Consider the following 24433-nt stretch of genomic DNA (forward strand, 5'->3'; position numbering starts at 1 on the left):
AGCAAAACACAGGTAAGCGTGGGGGAAAAGCTCTCACTCTTACCAGGTGGAAAAAAAATTAACTCCAGAAGTCCAGCAAAGCTGCTGGGGGACTCACTAGGTGAGGGAAATTAGCCATAAATGAGAATTCTCCCTAACACCCACCTACCCCCATATCTTTACCTCCCTCCACATGTACTACTGGAAATGCATGTGATGGGCAGTCGGTAGAGGATGCTGATGTGGGATCTTTATCTTCCTTCATGACCTTTAATGCCTTTTCTAAACCCAAAACTCGTCCTTTTGAGACAGTTCGTCACAGTAAAATTGAGATGCCACCTATTGCGGATAAATCATTGAGAGAACTAGTCATGGACCCAAGAAATGTTATTATCTCAATGTCTTGCCACCTCTAAGACCGGAACCTAAAGATGCCCAAAAGAAGAAGTTGATGGCCTTGCTTTGAGACAGAACTGGACCAGGTATCAGTGCGGAGTCTGGAACTGAAGATTCTGCATATGATTAAGTTGGACAATTGGTGCTCGGAAGTTGATAGATATTGTGTAGTCATTGGTTGTGGCCGTAGTAACCTCCCTACTTTCCTGGCAAATTGTAACCATTTTTCTAATCTGCCTTCCGACCTGAACCTGATTGTTGCTCGTGGAGAATTTTTTGCCATGTGTTGTTTTTGTGGTATGTCTGTGTGTTTCTAGTGTACCCTGAGATCTTTTGTTATACCCTTCCGTTCTGTCTTTTGTGGCGCCCTAATGCCTGGGGGTTCCATCGCCTTGTAAATAAGTAGTACAGTGGGTGCTGAAGGGATTGCATTATGCCGCCTTGTTATCTTGGAGACGCAGAATTTATGTAGAGTTCTTAGTTATTTAGGTATACATCGTTTATCATTTTAAACATCTATGTTTCACATAATAAACTTCACTGTTTTATCGTAAAATTATCATGTTGCAAACAATTGTTTTTTTTGTACCTTTGAAGTTCCCTTATTTATTTTGGAAGTCATCATTTGTTCTGAATCTACCAATAATCCTGTGAATTTACGCCTGCGTTCCTTTTCTTCGGGAAACGGGTACATTCTATTGAGCGCCAGCAGACCTTACAATGAACAGCAGCAACCCTTTACTGATAAGGAACAAGGCTTAACCTCCTGTCCTTTTGGATGGTACCCACTCAAGAAATGCTACAATCATGTTTGATCTTTCTCTGCCTTACCGGAAGAGAAATACACATTTGCAGATCAGCGTGGCTGTGCCCACAAGGGCAGTTCATCAACGAAATGGCTGGAAATTCTCATCTGATCAGAAGTACCTCAGCAACGCCAGACACATGGTTCTGCTTTGTTGGAAATCATCTGTGAGGTGCACAGTCTCTCTGGGCAGAGCACCACTGCTCCATGTCTAATTTAGAGTGAAACACCAAGCATTTCAGGCAGGACCTGGCTGATAATGTAAATGGATGATTTTCTTCTAGAAGGGCACGGGGAGATGAAGCTGGAATTTAGACTCGCCCCAGTGGGCAGCATCCCATCTAAAAGGTTATGAGCCTTGATCCACTAGAGAGCTGTTCTTGTAATCTGCATTGGCAGGGGGTTGTTGTTCGTCTAGAAACGTACAATTCATCACTCACCAGCAAATTAATTAATTATAAAGACATCTCATTTGGTCAGTGGGCGCCATTGTTGCAGCTAAGTGTCGCAGATGATGATAGGGCCTTTTTTCTGGAGGTCACCAAGGTCATCTGCTTGGAATTGGGGCCCTTCCCAGCCTGGTGTTAAGTCGTTCCTCTCCGTTTTTGCATTTTATCCTCTGCTCTTGCATTCTCCACTGTTGCTGGTCCTTGCTTTCACTTGGCATGTTGAAGCCCCTGTACCAGTCTCCCGTTTGGGTCATAAGCCACTTTAAACAATATTCCTCAAATTTGTACATGGTTTTAATCAGTCCTGCAAACCCTCCTGTCAAACAAGATCTCACAAGTTCTTATAAGCTACCTATAATTATTTTTATAAGGCATTTTTGTATGAATCACTGACATATTTTCCGCATGGGGTCACTGAGTAAACTATCATAACCATTTTAAAAGGCAGTTTAACATGCTTGAATCTTATCAATCCAATAAAAACTGTTTAAAAAAGCATACCCTGGACCACCATTAAGATTGGGGATCATTTGAAGACCCTTCCTTTGAGATAATTGAGCGTTCAAGGGTGTCTGCATTGAGGTCGTTATGATTTTGGTGAAATAATGGCAAGGATTCTACTACTTGTCCAAATGTTGTGTGATCGTAGGAAATATCTTTCCACATCTGCTTCAGCTTTCTCATGTAGCCGAGGCCTATCTGCACTGGCCTGCTGGCTGGTCTTTGCCATCAGGCCAGAGAGGGTCTACTGCATTACATTCTTCACGCCCAGACCAGCTCTGGAGAGAAAGGCATGTTCGGCAACCTCCAACATAGAGATAACATGTATGAGTTTCATACCCGCACTGCAGGTAGATGGTATTTTGCCCCAACAGGAGTAGAACCAAGAAAGACATATACACGTTTTTACACACTTTCTAGACCTGTGCATCCCCTGTTCAAATGTAGCCTGCTCTGCCGGCACATCCATCTCTGAATCACATACATTGTGCCCTCTCTGTGGTTCACCCCTAGATTTAGAGCGAGATGGTAACTTTTGAGGGGAACCCCGAATAGGTGTTTGGCCTGTAATTGTCACTGCCATGGCTCATTGTCATCATTATGGCGGTTACTTTCTGGTAATATGAAATGCAATTACCTTTTACCACATTCACTACAGGCTGCTGCAGACACAGCAACCATTTCACAATCTCTAGCCAGTGCACTTAAGTGGAGCCCTATTTCATTACTTTATGCTGTCCTCAATTCACTCATTTGATGGTGCCTTTACAATAAGGAGGCCAGCAAACAGTCCTGTCCTGCACCTGTTTTTCCCCCCCTCGATTCACTGTCATGGCCCTACTGGTCACGAGTGACCCCCCTGTATGCTGCCTAGCCCGCCTCCTTGCTGGGCAGCTGTTTCTCCGGTTGCGGCATTTGCCCACACACCGCTCCGGACCGTGCATACCCCCTCTCCATTACGTGCCGGAACAGCACTTGTGAAGGGCAGGCCCGTAATGGGGGAGTTCCGGTGGCGCTCCAACTCCTCGGCAGGGAGTACCACATAGTCCAACCTGGGCAGGCAGCAGCGATTTGAGTTTGGCACTTGTCTGTGCCGATGATCATCCTTCACACACTCCGGCTAGCCCCTACCTCTGGGCAGGCCAAACTCCTTGGCCGCACCGTGACAGGGTCACTCCTCTGGACCCAGCCTGCCCTGCAGAGGCGGGCTGGGGCTTATGAATCTCCTAAGCCCCGCCCCCTCTCTGACCGCAAGGCAGGCTGACCTCTTCAAAGTCCGGCTTTGTGCCTGCGATGTGTAGATCTCTGCGTGTGGTGTTGTCCCTCCCCCCTTCACCATCGATGGAGGGGGGGGATCCCGGGTCATGATATTCACTTGGGGCACTGCCACCACTCAGCAGTCTTGGGGCTTGTTGGCTCGCTCTTGTCGTTCTGAACTGTGCAGCCCACCCGAGAAGTGAGTAGATGTGTGCCAATCCGCTACCAAGGACTCCCCGGCCTTGGGGGGGCTGCCCGGGTCAGCAGCCTCCCAGGAAAACACACATTGCGGCTTCCCTGCATGGCTCGCCCCTTCTCCAAACCTGTTCATGTTTTTTTCTTCCTTTCCCAGCCTCAGTCCTGTACATTCACCTGGATGGTTGACCGTTCCATGGTTACCTTAGTGCTAACATTACAAGTATCCCCTTTCTTTTTTTTTTTTTTTTTTATTTGTGTTAATCATTTAGATTTTTACAAAATCCAGACACGTAGAAAAAACAACCAGAAGAATGGTTACCTAACCATTACTATGATGTTGGTGTTGCAAGGTGTGGCAAAAGTAAAATAGTATTCACGTATTTTAGGATATTAAAAGTTGCCAGCTGCCACAAGGTTTTGTCGCCCGCTATCAATTTGGCCCAAAAAATTGTCTTGGTCGCTTAGTACATGGTCAGATAAAATATCTTTCAGGTAGGTACTTCTTATTCCTTGAGTGCTGGTGCAAGAGAGAAGTAAATGACGAATGGACTCTATTACTGCAGATTGGCTACAGAAGCGACACTCATTTGTCGTTGATAAACCTCTAATTGCCAATATTTCATTTGTTTGCAAGAGATTTAGTCTTGCTCTCATTAGGTCACGCGCTGGCCTGGATGGAAACTTTTTGATGTAAGGCTAGAGTTTGTTTAATTTCCTACTGTTAGAAGGAAGATGATGTATCAATTTGTTGTTTAAAGCTGCTTCTTTGGTCCGTATCCAGTCCAGCTCTTTTAGTGTTTTCTGGATTTTTCTGGGGTTTGTAAACAGGATCTCTTTGTCGCATTCCACCGAAGTTAGCGTGTCTAAATTTAGTTTAGACCAAGTGTTAAGCATCTTGTTGTTTGTACTGCAGCTTTCTCTGAGTGTCAGGTTATAGATCGACAGCGCGTTGGACATTCTAAACTTATGAAATAACATAAGGGAATTGATTTTCACTGTTCCTCCCAAGGACAGCAGGCTAAGTTCTTGTCTTATTACCACCACTGAAGTGGAATTTGGCAGGCCCAGTATTGATCTCCAAATCAGCGCTTCCAGTTTCGGCCAAAGTGTAGCAGGTAGGTTGGGCATAGCGTCTGCGCCGTACGTCAGTGTAGGTACCACCTTTTTTTTATTTTATAGAAGTTCAAGATGGGAGTCAATGAGAAACGCCCACATTTTCTGTTGATTGCCTTACCTTGCGCAACCAACTTTTTAGTAGTTAGTTTCAGATGTTCTTGCATGGCATTTTCATGTCTTGAGCTGTCTAAGATCACTCCGAGGTATCTAAATTCCTTCACTTTTTCCACAGATTGCCTGGCCAAATGTAGAACAATTTTTTCTTAGTGGATGTAGAGATGATCATGAAAGTTGTTTTTAGATGTGTACTCCTAAAGGTTGCTCAGTTGACGCTGCAAACCTATAGTAGTATGATCCAAAAGTATTAGATCGTCCGCATATAGTAATCTGTTTAGATGGGTATTGCCCATTTTGTGAGGAAAACATCCAGCTGTTGGACTCATTTCTTGCAGATCTCCGATAAATGCCAGGAAAAGAGCCGGGGCCAGGGGGCACCCCTGCTTAACTCCTCTAGCCATTGGTATGTCCGGAGAGAGTAGCCCTTGCTGATATAATCTCATTCTCATCCTGTGTAGAGAGGCTTGATTAGTTCAGAAGAGGTTGTGGGCATCTACAGGCCTCGAGTTTAGCCCACAATAATGTGCGATCTACTCTATCAAAGGCCTGGGGTTAGGTCAATGAAAGTGATAAAGTCTTGGACCTCCCTCCAGCACTCTGCTCTTTAATGCACTTATCAAAATATTAGCAGATGTTCCCAGGTTTTTCTTAAAGCCAGTTTGCAAATAGTCCTTACATGGAGCCATTTTTGCCCATACATTGAATTCTCGGAGCAATAAAGACCCAAACACCTTCCCAATGCAATCAAGTAAGATGATCGGTCGATAGTTTTTAGGGTCAGCCTTATCTCCTTTCTTATAGACTGGCACCACAATGGCAGATTTCCAAGACGGCGGAACTGACTTTAAAGTTGCGCATCTATGGAAGATTTTGCTCAAAAACCTCGCCCACTCTGACGGGAAAGCCTTCAATTCTACATTAGTTATGCTATCTGGACCCGGCGCTCTGGAGTTTTTCATTTTCATAATCTCGGTTGTTATTTCTTCTATGTCGTCCAGGCGTACCCAGTTGTAGATTCCACACCAGAAGACTTTCGGCACGGGCTTAGAGTCTTCTGAAATAAGGACTGAAAAAAGTTGACCCATGTAGTTTCTCCGATGTTTGAGATGAAAGCTGGCTCTGTGTTAGAGATAGATTTGAATAGTGACCAAAACTCTCGACTGTTGTTAGAAGTTATCGCTTTTAGTATATTCTCTGCATCCTGTTGGTATAAGGTCAAGCGATAGTTATGGACCCAGGCTTTGTATAGGCGACACCCTTCAGTTGCAGCCATGATTGCAGATGGGGTCGCCAACAGTTTTGCACATCGTTTCAGTTTTCTCATCTCCTTTCTTTTTGTCACCAGAGTTATGTCATACACATGGCTTTTAGTATTCTGGAAGCCCTTTTTATGAACTTGGTATTTGTACGTCGTCAATAGCGGCAAGTAGTCAATCTGTTTATCTGATTTGATGTGGGTCTGTGTTTGGTACTTAGACATAAGATCTCTTATTGCTGAAACAGACAAGTTCAATCTTGAGCGCTGATTTTTAATACTTAGTTGGAAATCAGAGTTAGCGTTTGAAAGCGATTTTGTTGGCCAAGTCGTTGAAAGGAGGTTATGGTCACTTGCTGATGTACCTATTACTTCAAATGATGTCATCACCGGAAGTAACGTTGTGGACACGAAGATGTAATCTATTGTAGCACTTGCAGTGTCTCGCTTCCATGTTGGCAAACGCTTAGAGTCTGGAAACACCATGTCTAAGTTATGCATGTCGTGAGATTTCATCAACTTTAGCCATTCAACTCCTCTTCAAGCCGCTGGACTGGACGTGCCATATAGATTTTGAGCATTAGAAGCTAGTTGGCATGTTGCGTTAATGTTGCCGCATATCAGGAGGTAGGGGGCAAGATTAACTGCTAAAGCTTTGTTGATAGCCGCTTCCAGCATTTCCAGGTAGGAGGAGTCACTGATCACCACTGGGTTCCAGTAGGTGTTAGCTATGATGAGTGCCGAGGAGTTTTCTTTTTCATCCTTAGCGTCACAGCTGCACCAACTGGCTTTGACCATAAGAAGGGAGGGATTGCTAATAAGCGTTGCTCTTAATGTGAAGCCACTTCCTTGTCTGCAAGCTGTCAAAATGCCGGGAAAAAATTGGCTGCCCCAGCCGCCCCTTTTTTGCTGGTGATCAGGCGATTTCATAGCCCTGAAGCGGTGGGGCTCATGTGAGCCAGATCTCCTGTAAACACAAGATATCGTAGTCAGATAGCTTTATATCTCCTTGTACCGCCAGGTGCGAATGGCCCCTGGTATTCCATGAGCCCAGCCGAACATGGGACCGAGATGTCGTGTCCGAACTGATGGAGCTTACCCTGGGCTCATGGTCCTTGCGTTGCTATTTTTTTGACTCTCTCATTAGAGCTTTTGGTAACCAAGAACATATGCTCTGAGACGTCTTGGTCATTGGCTCAGACCTCGACTTGTCTTCTGGCACCAACTCCGTGATGGTTCTCGATATCGTGGTGTTTCTGCTGGCATGGTTGTACTGCCTAAAGTCTCCTCCAGCTGAACCGGGGGGATTTGAGTGTCTCGTGTCGTTTTCTTCTGTATTTTAAGTTGATCTTGTCGCGGGCTCTGCTTCTTCACAACTTCTACGATCCGTCGTCTTTCTGCTGGGCGCTGTTCTTTTACAACAGGCTTGCAGATTTCTAGAGGAGTCGTTCTACCTGATCGATAGGAGCGGTGATCCCTGTTTCCCAGTCCTTCTCCAGGCAGGTCAAATTGGGACATCTTGCTCTTAAGACTATGACCCGCTGATCTAGAAGATTCGGTAATGTCGTATCCCATTTTCAACAAGGACTTCGTTTCTTCTTTTAGTAGAGAATGGACTGATTTTGAGGCAAGGTACAGATGAGCTATGGACTTTCGGTGTCTCTGACTGGGGTCTACAATAAGTAAGTCCTCAGTTTTAATACTCATCAAGTTTGTGATGAAGTCAAATAATTTCAATATGGATCCACGGTTTAGAATAACATTGTCTTCATTCCCTGGGATCTGTTCCAACTTGAGGATCCATCTCTTCTTCTCTTGGTTCTTCTCCACCCGGTTATATTAATCAGTTCCTGCTACATAGTGAACTTTTTCATGATGTTTAGAAGAAACTGGGTGTTGAATTGCTGGTTTGTGAAGAGGACGAGGTCTCGAATTGGCAGAACTGTTACTTTCTTTTTTTGAGGTGTATCCCTGACATTGTTTTGCCGGTGTTTTCTTCTCGTTTTCCCTACTGTCGGTTTTCCGAAGCAGATTGTCTTTGTCTTGGTACGTCACCATTGAGGTCGAATCGCTCCACCTTACTTTCTTTGATAGTTTCTTGCAACGCTCCTCCAATGTCAGAAATCCACTGACTTCTGGCTCCTCCCCCATCTCGTTACTAGTACGACTAGTCTGAGGTGTTGTCTGAGCCGGTGAAACAGGTAAAGTTGAAAGTTTTTCATCGCTTCTTTTATCCTCAGACATGTGTTGGCTCAGATTCATCATTTCCTCGTCTTCAAGGAAGTCTTCTACAGACCTTGGTGAGGCGGCAACCCGCGGGATATCAGACATACTCGTATTCAAGTTGACTGACACCTCTTGTTACCCTAGCACCAATTTTAACTCCTGCTTATTGGATGGAGTTGCTGGTCCCTTCATTAAGGGTATTTTGCTAAAGACTTGTTCTAAGGGTTTTTCGTTTTCCGACGTCAAGATCGACATTGGTTTTGACTTTGTTTTCTCTCTTGTGACTTTCTCTCCTGGATTCTGCTTGTTATGACCTTCAGCCAATTGTGCCGCCGGAATACTTTCTACGTTGATTGTTGTTAAATCAGATGTATTGAGATCCGTTGCGTTTCGGACGCAAGGGCCTGATGGTGTGTTTACTCTTGCCCCCTTTCTTGAGTTGACCTTGGTCAGATCAATCGTGGTTTCTATTTGTGTACTGATAGACCTTCTCACTTCCGTGGCAATTGACGAAGTTGTCGCAGATGCTGAGCAAGAATAGGAATCCCTCCCCGATGGAAGTGGGGAGACGTCTGTTTTCCCCTCACCATAATGTATGCTTCCAGGAAGATCAATTTGCTATTCATCATTGCTTGTATTGTCGTATGGTCTTTTAAGTTGTCACTAAAGGCTTCATATAGCTTCATGAAAGGCGCTAAAGCTATTGTGACAGCAGACATTGTAGAAAGAATGTCTACTTTCTTTGAAAGTGTTTCGGTAGGTGTCAGGTTTGAAGAGATTGAAGGTCTGTCTTTCTGTGGCGTCTACATAAGCAAAGGTTGTCTTGAAAGACTGTGACTGTTCTGTGATCGCCGAGAGCCGAATGAGTGTCGCTGATTGGCTGGCGCTATTGGTAAATTCCTATGACAGGTGGGGTGAAGGTTTTCATTTTCTTGGCCTTTGTTTCTTAGCTTATTTGGAATAGCTCTAAAAAAAAGATCCCCCGTGGCTCTCACTAAGTTTAGTGCCCCACTTCCAGTTGCTGTAGTTTGAGAGGGGAGGCTCGTGTATCTGGGGCTGCTGTTTTCCTCACACGTCAGAGCTTCATCGCTAGCTGATATTAAATTATCGCTTGCCTCAGCATCTAGGATGAGATGCTCCCCGTTTTCAACTTTCAGAGGGTTTATTGTGTCTAACTCCATTTCTTTTTCATTGAGGGATGAAGTAGATGGCATAGTTACATTGTTGTAGTTTCCCTCTCAGGCCTGCCCTCAAGACAATCTTTTGCCCCAGACACCACGGTCTGATCTTGGTCAAGTGTTTTTTTCAGGGCGTCAGACAGTGATCTTGGCAGAGAAAGTGTAGATGGCTCCTCAATTCTGTGACATTTGGAAATAGACTAACATTCCTTCAAGGCCTGGAGGATTTCAGCATCAGAGAGTTCTTCTTTGTGGGTATTGGCGGATTTTAGGCAGGATTGAAATTAATTTTTTTAAGCGGTTTCCCTCTTCTATACGCTTTTGATCTTTTTTCATGTTTGACTTCATGGGTGCACTTCTCTCTCCATCTGAGGTTAGGGTTTTTTTTAAAGAGCTTCCCTGGTTGGATTTCTTTTTGCTCTGTACTTTTGAGGCACCCCGCTTTCTCCTGGTTGTGGGCTCAGCGTTTTTGGCACTCTGTTGTCTTTTCCTCTTTATGCCTTTCAACATTTCTGAGGCTGGAGAATTTGGTAGGACTAATTCCGACACAAGCCTCTCCGGGCTCACTAGGCATAAAATTTCATCACTGTGCTGGTGGGATGAATGAACCAGGGCTTCCACCGTAACAGCGCAGCCTAGCTGCGCCTCGTTGTTGATGAAGGGTGGAGTCCACGATGGTAGCTGCTCCCCCTCCTGGTCTTCCGCGGTCTCGTCAGCAACAACCTCTTCAACGCGGGACTCCCTCACTCCCCTTTGTTCCACAAGAGCCCCCAGGTCTCCCCCCTCCTCGCGGATCCTGACTTGAGGGCGCAACACCCCCATCCGCATGAGCCACGGCTGTGACAACGGCTGGCCCTGCGGTGCCCGTCATATGGCCCAGCTGCTTCTCAGCGCAGGCGTCTCCCAAGGTAAGTGAAGCCAGGTCACTCACGGGGGTGTTGGCGAAGAGGGTGTGGGCTCAGGTTCCATGTTCGCGCTCCCCGAGACCAAGGTTGGGTGAAAGGCCTCTTGAGCGCCTAATGGCGGTGTTGAAACTGGTGAATGATTAAGGGTTGAGCAGTTGGCTGACGTGGGTAGATGTATGATGAGTGTGGAACTTGGGGAAGGCAAGTCATGTTTAGGGTTTGGCGGTTTACCCTCACTTTTTTTTTTAGCAATGGCAGATTTGAGGACTGTAGGCTGCAGACCCTCCGCCCCCAAATGGGGACCAGAACTCCTCAGGTGACCGCTTTCCTCCTCTTCATGCGCAGAGTTTGCAAGTGCAGTCCTGTCGGGCCTGCCAGGCATGACTGCAGGAGACTGCTCCAACTCAGCTCCAACTCCGCGTTCCGCTCTGCGGATATCAGTCAATGTCTGTATTTTTCTCCTCCCACAGCAAACACTGTCAACAGACTTCCAACTGCAGGACTGCTCCAACTCCGCGTATCCCCTTTCTTAAAGTATAGTCCTTTGCCAGAGTAAAGGTAAGTACAGTGGCACAGTAAACACCAATTACTCCCTGTGTGTGTTATTAGGCTGGCCCCAACTGCGCCACGGGTTGCACTTATCTTAAAAATTTTCAGAAATAATAGGAATAATTGAACTGAACACCAGTGGGAAGCGCATTATAAAAAAAAAAGAGACATGTAGAGGAAATGGGCGAATGCCTGAAGTGCCAAGTTGCCAACTTTGGAATTGTAATATCTGGATCCTAATCTGGGCTTTTCTACTTGCCCAAAATGATTTGATTTTGGGCAGATTACTTCATCTGCCTAAACTTCACTTCCATTATCTGTCACAGGTAGTTCTTTTATCCATGTAAAAATGAAGTGTCTTCAGTGCATATTAATAGGCAACGGTAACCTGTCTATGCTTTAAAATGTGTTAGGTTGATATATGATATGGCATTTAAAACGCACCTATACACAAGTGTTTCAAGGTGCGACGAGGCAAGGGAGGGGGAACGGAGGGAGGACAGACAACGATCCTACTAGGCCAGGTGTCATTCAGATCACGCAAGTGCAAAGGATGGGGAAGGGGAAAGTGCGGGGGTAAGGGGGAGGGACAGTGCAGTACAAGTGCAAAGAATAATATCATAAGTAACGGTCAGCAGGTGGCAAGTGCAAGATGTGTGCAGATAACAGGTGTCAAGTGCTGGTAGCCTTACCATCTCATCATCTAGTAGACAGAGTGAGCCCAGACATTAAAACTGGTGCTAGCTGGGATGTCTGTCATTTATTTGATTGAACTCATGTGAAGGCATATTCTGCACACTTGGTTTTAATCATTCTTGAAAGCATATGAAAGTATTGTGTAGATGTTTCAGGAGCACCACTTCTTTTTTTAGTCAAAATCTTTTTTATTGAAACATCGTTAAACATAGCATTCATCCAAGAAACAAAATCAGTGGCGATGTGCAAAATTACTTAATCTCAAGACTAATCAGCTTCTAAAGTTCATAAGTTCATCATTTGTCATTGTGCTTACAACTTCAATTAACCTTTTAACAATGCATCAGCATTTAATTTTAACGTCTTTGTAATTTCTCTAGTGAATATCTTTCACAAACACCCTTGCGGTTATAGTATTGCAGCTTTGTGTTCAGTAGCGTTCTTAAATGGGGGGGAAAGAAAGAGAAAAAAAAAAAGGGGGAAAAACCTCACCAGAATCACTATTGGTTCAGAGCTTTGCCCTCTGGGGCCCTGCAGCATTTCCCTATTTTGATTTCAAGTAGGTGGGTACTTTCTTTGTTTCAAAAGCTTATCAGGGCTGGAGGAGGTATTTGACCAGTCTAGGTTGGAAGAACGTGTGTTCTTTCTCCACTATGTGGTCCAGGAATGGGCCCCAGATATTTTGGAATTTGGCTGTCTGGTTTTCCATTGCTGCCGTCAGTTTCTCTACTCCAAGAAGTTCCTAAACCTTAACCCACCAGTACGCGATGTCAGGGCCCTCCCGCTCTTTCCAAAATTGAGCTCGCGGAAGGCGGGCCGCCATAAGTAGTTGTGTGATTAGCTGCGCTCTGGGACCAGACTGAGGATAGGACCTATCGTCTGGAGTGTCTCCCAATAGCATCACTAATGGGTTCATGGGGAGGAGGATTCCGCAAATGTCCTTAATTTTGGACCTGATCTCCAGCCAAAAGGATTGTATGATCGGACAATGCCACCGCAGGTGCCCCAAGTCTCCCTTTGCCCCGCAACCATGCCAACATACATCAGGGTAATCTACATTCATTGCGTGCAGCTTCTGCGGCGAGAAGTACCACTGGTAACATATCTTAAGTGCGCATTCCCTGACCGTTGTACATCTAGAGGACCTATGTGCCCAGTCCCAGATTCTCAGCCAAGACTCTGGAGGTACCTCTATCCCCAACTCCCTCTCCCATGCCAGCATGTAAGGGAGTTTCTCCCCCTCTGGAACGTTTTCTAGAAGGCGATAACAAGTTGCCACTTTGTGCGAGCGTTGCCCTTCAGAGACCGTAATCTCTAAGCCTGTGGGGGGCATAGTGGCAGCCTTTTTAACGATCAGGTTAGTGGCCCAATGCCCGAGTTGTATGTATCTAAATCTCTCCGTCTCCGGGAGGTCAAATTTCTCCTTACTCTGGGTGAAGGTCAAGGGGTTATTGTCAGCATAGAGCTCTTGTAGTCTTAAGGTCCCCGTTCTTGACCAGTTTTGATATGAACTGGGTTAGATCCCTGGAGTGAAGGCTGGGTTCTGCGTGATTGGGGTTAGAGGGCCCAGACCCGGGGCGATCACCCTTAGCGTACAAAGTCCCTCCCAGCAGCGGAGCGTGGAACCTGTGGTTGGGAGAAGGGGCTCCTGGGAAGCTCGAGCTTCTCGCGGTAGAAAGGGGAGATGAGAGAGAGAGGAGCCCCAGAGAACAGTTGTTCAATGTCCCGCCATTTGGAGGGGGGGGGGGGTCAGGTTGGATAGCCCAGCCCTGGATGGGAGCGATTTGAGAAGCGCAATAGTATCTCAAGATGGAGGGGAGCCCCAGGCCTCCTAGCTGCTTGCTTCTGATGAGGATCTTTCGCTGAAAGCTAGGCGTTCTGCGCTGCCAAATAAAGCGTCATATTTCTTTCTGCAAAACTTGTAGGTCTTGCTCTAAGATCTGGACCGGAAGGGCTTGGAATGTGCAAAGAAGCCGGGGTAGCAAGGTCATTTTAACAGCACTTATGCGCCCTAACTATGGAGCACCACTTTTTATTCCCACAACCTTTTATTCATGTTAAAGGTAGAAGCATTTGGTGTTTAATATATCCTGTTAGAGAGAGAAAGAGAGAGAGAGACAAAACACATAATAAACTACCCTTAACACACATAAATCATTATAGTAGCATGTTGTTTATACATTGTATGATTGTAGCTTTATTTACACCATCCTGAATGGAAGTCTTATTACCAGCAGGAAAAGTAATGCAACGCTAAAACAATCAGTTCCGGGTTTTAAACTATACTATCAAGACTCATCGAAATCCAGTGGAACAAAATGCATGCTAAATCACCCGTCTATAGTAATTGTTTCACACAGCATGTATGTTTAGGCACTTCTCTCCTTTGTATGACCATTTTCATCTCTTAATGGATACGTTGGCCAGCCCCAATTAACCACTGACCAGGATGTCTGCAGCTATCTAAAATTAATCGCACTCTAGTGTGCTTGAATACAAAACAGTCAAGATGGAGCAGAGCTATTCTGAACCTGGACTGTCTCTGGTGCTGATAACAGCTAACCACTGTGTGGCATTGCGTCTTGTATGGGCGTTGTGTTTCCCCAGATCCAGGGAGGCCATTTTTGCTTGATGCCAGTTCCCTGGAAATCTGACCCATTTCCGGCACAGTTGTTAGAGCATTCTGAAGATGCAGGTGGAAAGAGATCTGTCAAAAATGACAAGGTATAAAGAGATTTTGATGGTTGATCCATCTTGGGAATCACAAAAACACTTTCCTGATCTGTACAAAAGTTCTTGTTATTTAACTAAGTATTCCCAATTGCTATTGTGCATCAAGGATACGTTCACAAATAATGAGGAACATCTGAAATGAAATATAATGATTCATTGAAAGAACCTGTAGATAGACCGTTTTAAGCAATAAGCCCAGAGACGGGGAGCATTACCGCATCATGTAATGGCCTGGGGCACAAAGTTACAGGCCCGAGTGAAGCAAGTGCCTTAACAAAGCCCCCGGGGCATTACCTAATCCGGTAATGCCCCACCCGTCGAGTGACTTCTTGTTATTAGTACTCAGGCCCGTTAAACCGGGGTACTAATAGTATGTTTTTTTCGGTTGCCTGATGCTCCAGCGTTGCGCAACCCAAACATTGTTTTTAAAAATGCCCGCCATGGAACTGGAAAAATGTTCTGGAGGGAAGTAAAACTGTGGCAAAGGGGAATGGGGTGTAGGGGACTTACCTTGTTCCCCAGTGGGGGAGACAGGGCTTTCAGCCCTGAGGAGGCTCAGAGGGGCGGGATTACCATATGGTAATGCCGCCGCTCCAAGGCTGCCCATTGGCTGGGAGGACAAAGCCACGACCCCGCCAGCCACTAATATAGGAAAGACGAGGCTGAAGTAGTGAGAATGTAATATTAAGATTGCATTCATTGTGAGAGATGTTTCACTGTGAAATGTTCTGTGTTGAGAGGCTATTTTGAGGATATGAGGCTAAGTGAAACAGATTGTGACACTTTTTTGTTTTGTTTTGTTAGGTATGCACGCCTGGGACTAAAACGACTAGGATTAACAACCAACGTCCATTTGGATACGGCTTCAATAAAATCAATGCTAATCCAGCGTCAAAATGTAGTGGCGTATTTCAGCCTGGCTCTGCTGTTGGCTCCTTTGGTTGAGACATTGTTGTTATTGGACAGGATGATATTTCTCAATGAACAAGGTGAGTGTACATACAGATGCTTCTCTCGAAAAATCCAAGAATGGTAGGCCTACAGCAAGATCTCTCAACTGGTATCGGCTAGGGATGTAACGGTATACCGTTAAAGATACCGTGAACCACTTAATTGAACAATAATAACCATCACATTGTTTATACCGGTATACGGTTTATACCGTTAAGTGTGCTTTTCAATCTGATTTGGAAAGGCTACAGTAAGCAAGTGCTGTGCAGTCTTGGTCTTGCACTGTTGGATGTGCCATCTGCCGAGCAGTATCAGTTGGAGCAGTTTTTAATGCCATTCCATAAACCACACGTGCCTGACACAAAATCAGTATGTTAGCAATGGGAAGAATAAATACAGTGCCAAGAAGGAAAAGGGTTTACTTTGGGTTGGCGGCTTTGGGGTTTATATATTTATAATGGATAATGTTTGCTAAACATATGACAATGGGGGATTTCCGTGGTTCTTTCATTGAATTTACACATAAGTCACACTGCGAAATTCACTCATCTGTGGGTATTCCCTGCTGCCATACCAAAGGGTAAGATGTCCGTGATTACTGAACACCTTTTGGCCCTCAAGTAAACTAAAGGCTGTAACATGAAGAGAGCGTGCGTGTGCGTGTGTGCACACATGCGTTTACTACCATCAGCCTCCATTGATCTGCGGCATGCAGGTTATAAAGATGGCAACATGTTCATCTGTTCATCTTCACCATTAGCTAGTGGGGGAGCCAAAAGCCTAAATTACCACTTAAGAAAAGCTATTCAGTTTGCTTTGCCAGTCGCAGCAGGGCTCCCCTGTCCCCTCCTCCTCTCCACACGTGTGTTTGTGTTTGGTGGAAGCAAGAGGTGGCATTTCAGTGGAAAGTATGCTGAAAAGCCCATTCTGGCCCTGGGTGCCTGGTTTTGTTTGTGATGATAAATCCAACAATTTATGACCTTTTTAGAAAATATTTGTTAAGATTGGTTAACTTCTGCTATACCGCGATAACCATGATATACCATCATTTTGCAAGAAGGTTATCGTACCGTCATAAACCTAATACCGTGACACCCCTAGTATCGGCAACACCGCAATCGGCAACAATTCACATTGTTCTGTGTACAGTAGGTCTTTTCTTTCAAGGGGGGGGCATCTTCATCAGTAACCTCATTATTTCTGTCCCTTTGGAGGTAAGTGCACATCCACGCTCAGAGTTACCACAATAAGAAGTTCTACATTAATTGGAAAAGAAGCAGTAGCAAGAAATGTCCTCTCAAAGGAGAGAGGGTAGAGTTGCTAATCAAGATCATCCATAGACCCCAAGAAGAAAAGGGCGGGGATATTTTTTTTTTTACTTATGATAACTAGATAACTTGCTAAAATAGAGAAATTCAGCATGGTTGCATAGAGTTTCCATCTACTTCAGATGGCAGATTGATTTGTCTAAATTGAATTTCAAGAGGTGTGTTTCCCCCTTAAGGTTTGCAAAAACTAGAAGGCAATGCAAACCACAACAGTCCCTTGGCTGGAAGAGCTGGGATACTGCCCTCAGCCCAGCAAGACAAATGGGAGCCTTGGTAGTCTTGTGAACAGTTCCCTTACCCTGGAATCACAAGTCAAAGCGTTGATCTGAAACTGCTTATTGCTCCTAGGATCTACCCGACACATAGAGCCTAATTATGGGTATGACGGTGCAGTAATTCTGTTACTGCTGCACTGCCATTGTACTGTAGGTTTGGTGGTGAGGTGGAGGAGTTTCCTCCAGCAAAAACCTCCAGGGAAATCTGCCACTTTAGCACCAAAAATGTGGCAAAATCTGCTGAATTACCACCAGCGGTAATTCTGCCAAAATCCCCAAATGGGCACTTACACTGCCTATCATCATTTGCAATCCCATGGTACCAAGTAGTGATAACAGTAAATCCATTTGGCTGTATTTTGGCAGATTTACAGCCTGAATACTGACAAACTTGTAATGATGCCCATCATGCAGTGTCTGTCTTTTCCTCACAGATCTCTTTGATCATTGCAGCTGAGCTAACAAGATTGGATTGCGCCAACAATCTCTACACAGGACTCCTGGACTACCCTTTAAACTGCCTCAGCAGAGCATGCTTTCTAAGAATAATATGGTGGGAACACATCGCACCAGCATTCAGATTTCTTGTCTGAGTTCCACCAAAATGTAGGATGCTATTCAAAACATTCTGCATCTCCTAATGCGCCTTCAAAGGCAGTGGCCCTGAAGCAACCCTGAAGAAGTTCACCCCAAATGTCACTGGCAAGATGTGACTATCCATTTTGGCAGCTTAGTGGCGGTCCCACTGTACAGCCATAACCACCACAGATAGGCCTCGTTTGTTGTTATGATTACTAACCTCTGGAACAGCATTCCAGGTTAACTTTACATACAGAGAACCACCTGACCTTTCAGAGACTCCCTCCCCTGCCTGCTTCCTTGTGTGTCCGTTTCCCTCAAACCCCCCCACACCATAGCTCCCTCCCGCTCCCCCTTGGCCGCCCACCTTGCTACTGCAAGTGTGTTCCATTCTGCAGGCCCTCCCTGCCCTTAATTTTCGGCGAAGGGCCCCTACGCAAAGGACAGCTCCTACAGTTTCTGCTCCATAGTGTGTCTGCCGGGGAAGCAAGAAGCTTGGTGCCGTCAACCAGCAGCGACTGACAAGGTAAGTGTGGTGCAGACAGGGGGTGTAGCCATCACGGGACCCCACTAAACATCCTCACCTTTCTAATTTCTGTATCACAAAAAAATATATATTTTAATAATTATAGTCTGATGCATGTACCCACTGTGATATGGCAACAGCACCGCTCATGTACACCACTATGTCAGCTTCTTAGCCCGGCGTAGTGTGTTGTTTAATCATTCATCACATCTAGGTAATAGCCGCTTCTCACATATCTTCTTAACTGCCCAACCTCTCTTATTACCCAACAGTTTGTAGTCTGATACATGTAGGCCATAGTGATATGGCAGCCATATCTGGTGCTTAAGCCATTATGTTTTGTAGCCATTCTGGATAACTCCTTAATTACCCTGCCTGTCTAATTACCAAATGATCCTAGTCCCACAGGCACTCAGACTACCCTTGCCTATCCTTAAGAATGTTTAATCTGCCATAGTCGGCATTTAACTCACTTATAGAAGGTAGCTATCTTGAAATCAGCCTCATTATGTAAGATAACCACACTTTGCATCATGCCAATTTTGTTATTCAGCCGCAATTTGTATTGAGCAAGTAGGAATGGGATAGAATTGTGTAGATAAGCATGCATTACATCTAGATACAACTGTGAAGATTACACTTGCTTCACTTCTAGACAGAATTGTGGAGATTACCATGCATTGCATCTAAACAGAATTGTGAAGATAATTATGCCTCTCATCTAGATAGCAATGCCACTAACCAACCCTACCATAAAAATCTCCCCCCTCTGCATACACCTTTCAAACTCTGACTAAACACAACCATACCTCTAAAGCCAAACAAACCACACGCACTTCACTACCCTGGGCCAACAAAACAGACCACACATAGCCTCGTACAACAGCACATGACGGCTACCAAATGAAAAGCACACCTAAGCTAAGCGAACGGTGTTAACCGAGCTGAAGCTGCCAACAGCACATCAGCGCTCTCTTTTCCCGCTAAATCCAACTAACCCATCCTACCCTTTTTCCCATCCAGATCCGCAAGATTGCCAGGGGACCGGTGGTGATGGTGCGTGGTATAAATGACTAATAACATTAACCTAATGCACAGCCGGGTCTGATACAAAGAGCTGGCACACACTAATACTAGACTAAGCCTACATCAGATGATCAACATCAACGTATTAACTGATAGGCCTGTGGCGTCCGTCTGTGGGAGATTTGTATGTGTAGTGTAAGATGGTAGGAAATATTCAAGTGGGGTCAGCTAGTTGGTGAGAAAGCCAAATCATTCTAAACAATGTACCCTAGGGTGACTAAATTAAATCAATGTTATTTATACTAAGTGCAATCAAAGACACAATAACAATCAATATGAGGTCAAACACATGTAGACATTCTGTGGTGAAAGAATAGGCAATAACATTTAATACAAATATAAACATATTTTGCATTTCATCAATCGAGCGCAATGTGCTGCATAGTTCATGAAACAACTCATTAATAACGCACTGTGTGCAACAATATTCATTTCATATGACAGCACCATTGTGAAATCTAAAAAAGCCCATCACCACACTTGAATTCAAGAACCAATACAGTTAGTCAGCATACCATTCACTAGTTCATGGTCTGCCTACACAAATTAAAGGCTAGTTGGTTTAACAGAAGACCAAACTAGAGATGGGATATGCTAGCCATGGCAAATAAATATCACTCCTCAAGTGAAACGTGTAAAATAAAATGAAATCACCACAGACTGAGACAAATCAGTGGTAAAGAGTCAGGCAACAATGTCCAAAGGTCTGAGGCAGAAACGTGAACAAGATATTGTCTTGTCCAATAGAACCTGAGATGGAGGACGGTAAATACCACATCCTACATAGTATTATGTCCTTGCTTGTTCAAACAGAAACATGTAGAGCAAGGACAGAAGACCGAATGCATTACAAGGCCACACTCTAAAGAAGCCTCATATATAACCGCCTCGGATCAGCGGTCTACTGGGACAAATTGGGAAGAATCTAAAGCACACAAATAACCATTAATCATGCTTTTTCATGTAGCGACATAATGGGCCTTACCAGAAAAAATGTCTGTGCTCCATACTGCATGATGAAGCACAGATCGGAAACAGAATGAACGGAACCATACCCAATTCTTTCATTGTTATCCCAGTGGGCACACGGCACGTTTTGAGACATTTGGTGCGGCCCAGCGAAGCAATACTGGGTTGCGTGGCTTTGCTTTTACTCACGATGACGTCAGATACTCAGTGCGTCTAACCCGTATGAAGTAAGTATGTCAATGTTTATACCAGACTCCATCTTAGGCTGGCCAAAATTACAGATGCTTTAGTTGGGCCCGTATATGGAACCGCATCACAGACCAAATAAAATGAGGGAAATGAAGCAAAAATAACAAAAGGGAAAGAACAGAATATATCAAGGAAGAACATAAACAACATATAAAGCAAAGAACACCATTTAGGGAAAATAATATACTAGCCTATAAAATCATAAGAGGTACAGATGTGCAGAGGTGTAAAATGCAGAAATGAAATGTATACTTTCATGAGAAGTGACCAATATATACAGTCTTTCAGCCCAACCACATGATTAGGGGTTTTGTGAATCCATTTTATTCCAAACTACAACGTTTTTTTTCCCCTCTCCAATAGACATACAACGATAGGACATCACACATCAAGTCATTGTTGCTGTGGCCATTTTCAGAAAAATGTGAGACCAATGGTGCATTGAAAGTACGAGCTTTGATTACGTGATCTGTGTTCGCCAATCCTAATCATGACTTTGCGACTGGCCATGCCAACATATATTTTATCAAACAGGCATTTAATGATATAGGTACCGTTTTTAGTCTGACAATTGGAGAAATTGTTTTTCCAGGTAAAATGGTAGAATGTAATTTCTCTCTGTCTGCTGGTGTATGGACAAGGCATAGAAAGCCTAAGAACCTGCTTTTCTCCGTAGCTATGCCCTCTGCAGGTAGGTCCCATTTTATCCTTTCATTGTCAGTCTCTCATTCAGTCTCTGTATCTATCTGAGGGACATAATGAGAGATTGACATTGTACCCCATGTGTCACAAGGACCTGGGAGTTGGCAAATGAGGGAACGAGGCAGCCGGAAGGCTTCGCTCATTACCATAAGCTAAATGCTGGGGGTTATGGCAAGCAAGAACGTTAGGTTCAGAGAAAGGACTGCTTGAAATCAGATTACCGCAATCACCAATTTCATGTTCCTTAGCATGTTGGTTGGGCAACTAAAACCTCACTCTTACTTGATAGGGTTCTGTGCTCAGTGGCCAGCTGAGATTTATCTTCACATCAGGCCAGTGCCCGTCTGGGCAGTGAAAAGCATTTGTCATTCCTTTGTCTGGCGATCGGGGCAGTGCCAGCATCCCTGGTTGTTTCTCCCAGAGGTCTACTCCAGTGTCTCTGATAGGTACATAGTGCACTGAGCCAAGGGAAAAATGTAATTCTGCCCCACCCTGATCGTGTCACACTTACTGGCTGTAGGGGCAACCCCGGACTTTGGATTTAGAATGGTGGTGAAGCTTTGCAGGGGGGTCCTTTGTGATAAAATGAGGAGCGGGAAAAGGTAGTGTAGATTCCTCAAAGAGCCCGACAAAGCTGGGGGTACCATCCTTTGGCCTAAAAGGGGCGCATAAGCTGCAGGAAGGTGAATAGAAGCATGCTTATAGTGAAAAGGGTGTTTGCTCATGACGCATATGATGGGCATCAAATACCACTGAAATCTCAAATTTGCATGATCTCTGTCCCCATGCTAGGAAATGATCTCTTCACAGGTTCCTGGGAAAGCTTTGTGCAACAGCCAAGTAATAAAACTAGGGGGAAGCCCGTGTGTACATTTAATCTAATGTTCAGGGCTATCTTCATACCCAAAAATCATAAGCAGCAAGCTTTATAGTAGGCCTTGTTTAACTGGACCCGAAAAACACACAAGGACAGGATTAGAACAGCCCTCGAACTGGACCGCAAGCCAAAGGGCACTCTGCCATATGACAAAGGATGAACAGACAATGCAGGACTCCTAAAATAAGATTAAAACGGGTTTATTGTAAACACGAACATGCCTAAGGTTTGAGGTGGCTCAGGTAGGTGAAGAAATCAAAAAGGAAGCAATTCTGCAACTGTAGCATCCTGCCACCGGCTACAACCAACTACATTCAACAATGGTTCAGTGTGAGAAAGTCCATGTGTACTTTCCTGTGGCAGAAGAGAGTATTGGAGCAACGAAGCAGCAGTTAATACAGAGGAGGAGAAAGCCTGCAGCTTCCAAGTCCCAGTGGCTCAGTCTAGCATAGATTCTTGTTAGCAGATGACTTAGTGGTCAGAGCCAGCAAGGAGGGTTAGAACAGTCTCTCTGGGGGTGTAGTTGGATTACATTCTGCTAACTCATTAACCATTTCTCAGAACCGCCTACACTCCCTGACGCCAAATGGTAGCAAATACTGTACTAATGTGAAATTCAAGATGGTAGACGACCCTCTTAAGGGGTTGGTCTCCAGACCCAAGCCAGGAGGCACTAAACAGCTCGGTGCTGCTATGGAAAACACATTAAGAAGATAAGGACAAGGAGAGAATGTGGAAGGGGGAATGGCAGAAGATTAAAAGCTAAGTAAGGCGGTAACGGGAGCCATTAGCTGTGGAGCATCCAAGAGGAGAGAGGAATTTGTGGTTCACGGGTATATGCTTAACACTGAGCTTTAAAAGAGACGGATGCCATTTTCAGACATACACACCATTTATTTATTGTGTCTTGTAATACAAGCGCGCCTTTTGTTCTACTTGCTTCTGGAAGAATCGAAGCACGTAGAGTATGCATAACAGGTGTACATAGGAGCGACGAAGAACAGGAAAAAGCATTGTCAAACCCAACAGTTTTGACTTGTGTGCAGGCATGGGAAAGGCATTTGCTAGGCACTGCCACCTGGCAATAAGATGGCAACAGCTGCATATTGTTGTGAGGAGCATACGATTGCAGTTCCTGGAAAATGGCAAATACCTAAACACAAGCCAGAACTATTAGCTTTGCCAGTGTTTTATTTTTTAATTTTTTTTTTAAGGCAAAGGTGCAATGAACAGATACCAGGGCACACATAATGCTAAATCAAGTGGTTGAAGGTCCCTTTTGTTAAGACATTGTTATTACACCGGTAGCACAATTATAGCTGCAATTAACATGCGAACACTCAGAAGACTGCTTGGAAATAAAACTGGCAGGCCTTCTACACCACAAAGTTGGATGACGCTTCCTGATAGCGCAACCTCAGAGATCCCAGGAGGATGTGTTTTGGGCAGGAGATGGGTCTTTGTTAGCTGGGAATGGCTATATGTATTAGCATGTCCATGGGCAGTCAATGGGTGGGTAAATAACTATCACCCCAAGCTGTGTGTCTCTCCTCACATGGCAGATCCCTCCCGCAGCAGGACGATTTGGTGTGGCCAGTTTGGCGTGGGCCAATTCGCCACAACCGATTCAGCGCAGGAGACATTTGGGTGTGCCCATTTTGGCACGCCCAGTTCGGCGCTGGAATATTTCGCTGCAGGGATCTTTTGGCGCAAGAGATGCTGCATTTTAAGTCCCTTCACCCCGATGGCAGGGAACAAAAAGTCAATTGGATATTGCATTTAGGATACTGTCTTTCATTTCATTTTTTAATGCAGTCTTGCACCAGCATTATGCAGGACCAGCTCGGCACGAGCGCTCGCTGTGCAGCACCGCCCAGCGGGCATACGCAACGGGGGAACCGGGCGGGTAGGCATGGGTACTCTCTCATGGCGGCCCGGAATCTGACCGTTCTCCATATGCTTTCGCTAGGACGGTGACTGTCGACTCGTATCCTGGCCTGGGGTGTCCACATTGAGGGCCTGGGAGGGGCAAATGGTTCAAGACTGGGTGAGGGGACGGTTAGTGGGGAGATCCTGAGGGAAGTCGGGGCTTGGCGTAAAGGCCACCTGGTGGGAAGTAGCTGCGGATATGTCAAGTGTATACATAGTGCTTGGTAGGAATACCTGTGCCGTTTCACAGAACTTTATGAAAGCGGGTAGGGCAGTGACTTTGAAAGTTACCGAGTGAGGTGGGTGCCAGGGCAGCTAAGGTGCCCCCCACCTCTTGCTTGTGTAAATTGCCAGAAGCACAGGTGGCAATGGGCCATGACCCTCCACTGCTCCCCGAGTTAGGCCGTGCATGTGGGCAGAACATGGATGGCAGGACCTGGCCACTGGCAAATCCTTGATCCAGGCTCTACTGTTGGAGCCCCAACGTCAGTGGGGGATTCTACAGGGTGCAGAGTCGGGTTACCTGGATCTCGGCACGTTGGGGAATTAACAGGCTTGTCTCAGCGCCCTGGGGTAGGGTGGTGAAGTCCCCCCGTCCCGTG

The 24433-nt window shown here is 45.2% G+C and overlaps 1 protein-coding gene across 9 annotated transcripts in view; it reads left to right on the top strand.

The window, feature by feature from the left end:
* The window catches only part of METTL25B (methyltransferase like 25B), a 278862-nt gene that overhangs the window by 244126 nt on the left and 10303 nt on the right, over positions 1-24433 (top strand). For all 9 annotated transcript variants that reach the window (XM_069604626.1, XM_069604622.1, XM_069604619.1 and 6 more), the window contains one exon: positions 15165-15349. In XM_069604626.1, coding sequence (XP_069460727.1) covers positions 15165-15349 — 185 coding nt within the window. The remainder of the gene's footprint in view (positions 1-15164; positions 15350-24433) is intronic.

This window comes from Ambystoma mexicanum, chromosome 1p, assembly GCF_040938575.1.
Source record: "Ambystoma mexicanum isolate Mex_15411 chromosome 1p, UKY_AmexF1_1, whole genome shotgun sequence".
In the NCBI taxonomy this organism is placed as follows: domain Eukaryota; kingdom Metazoa; phylum Chordata; class Amphibia; order Caudata; family Ambystomatidae; genus Ambystoma; species Ambystoma mexicanum.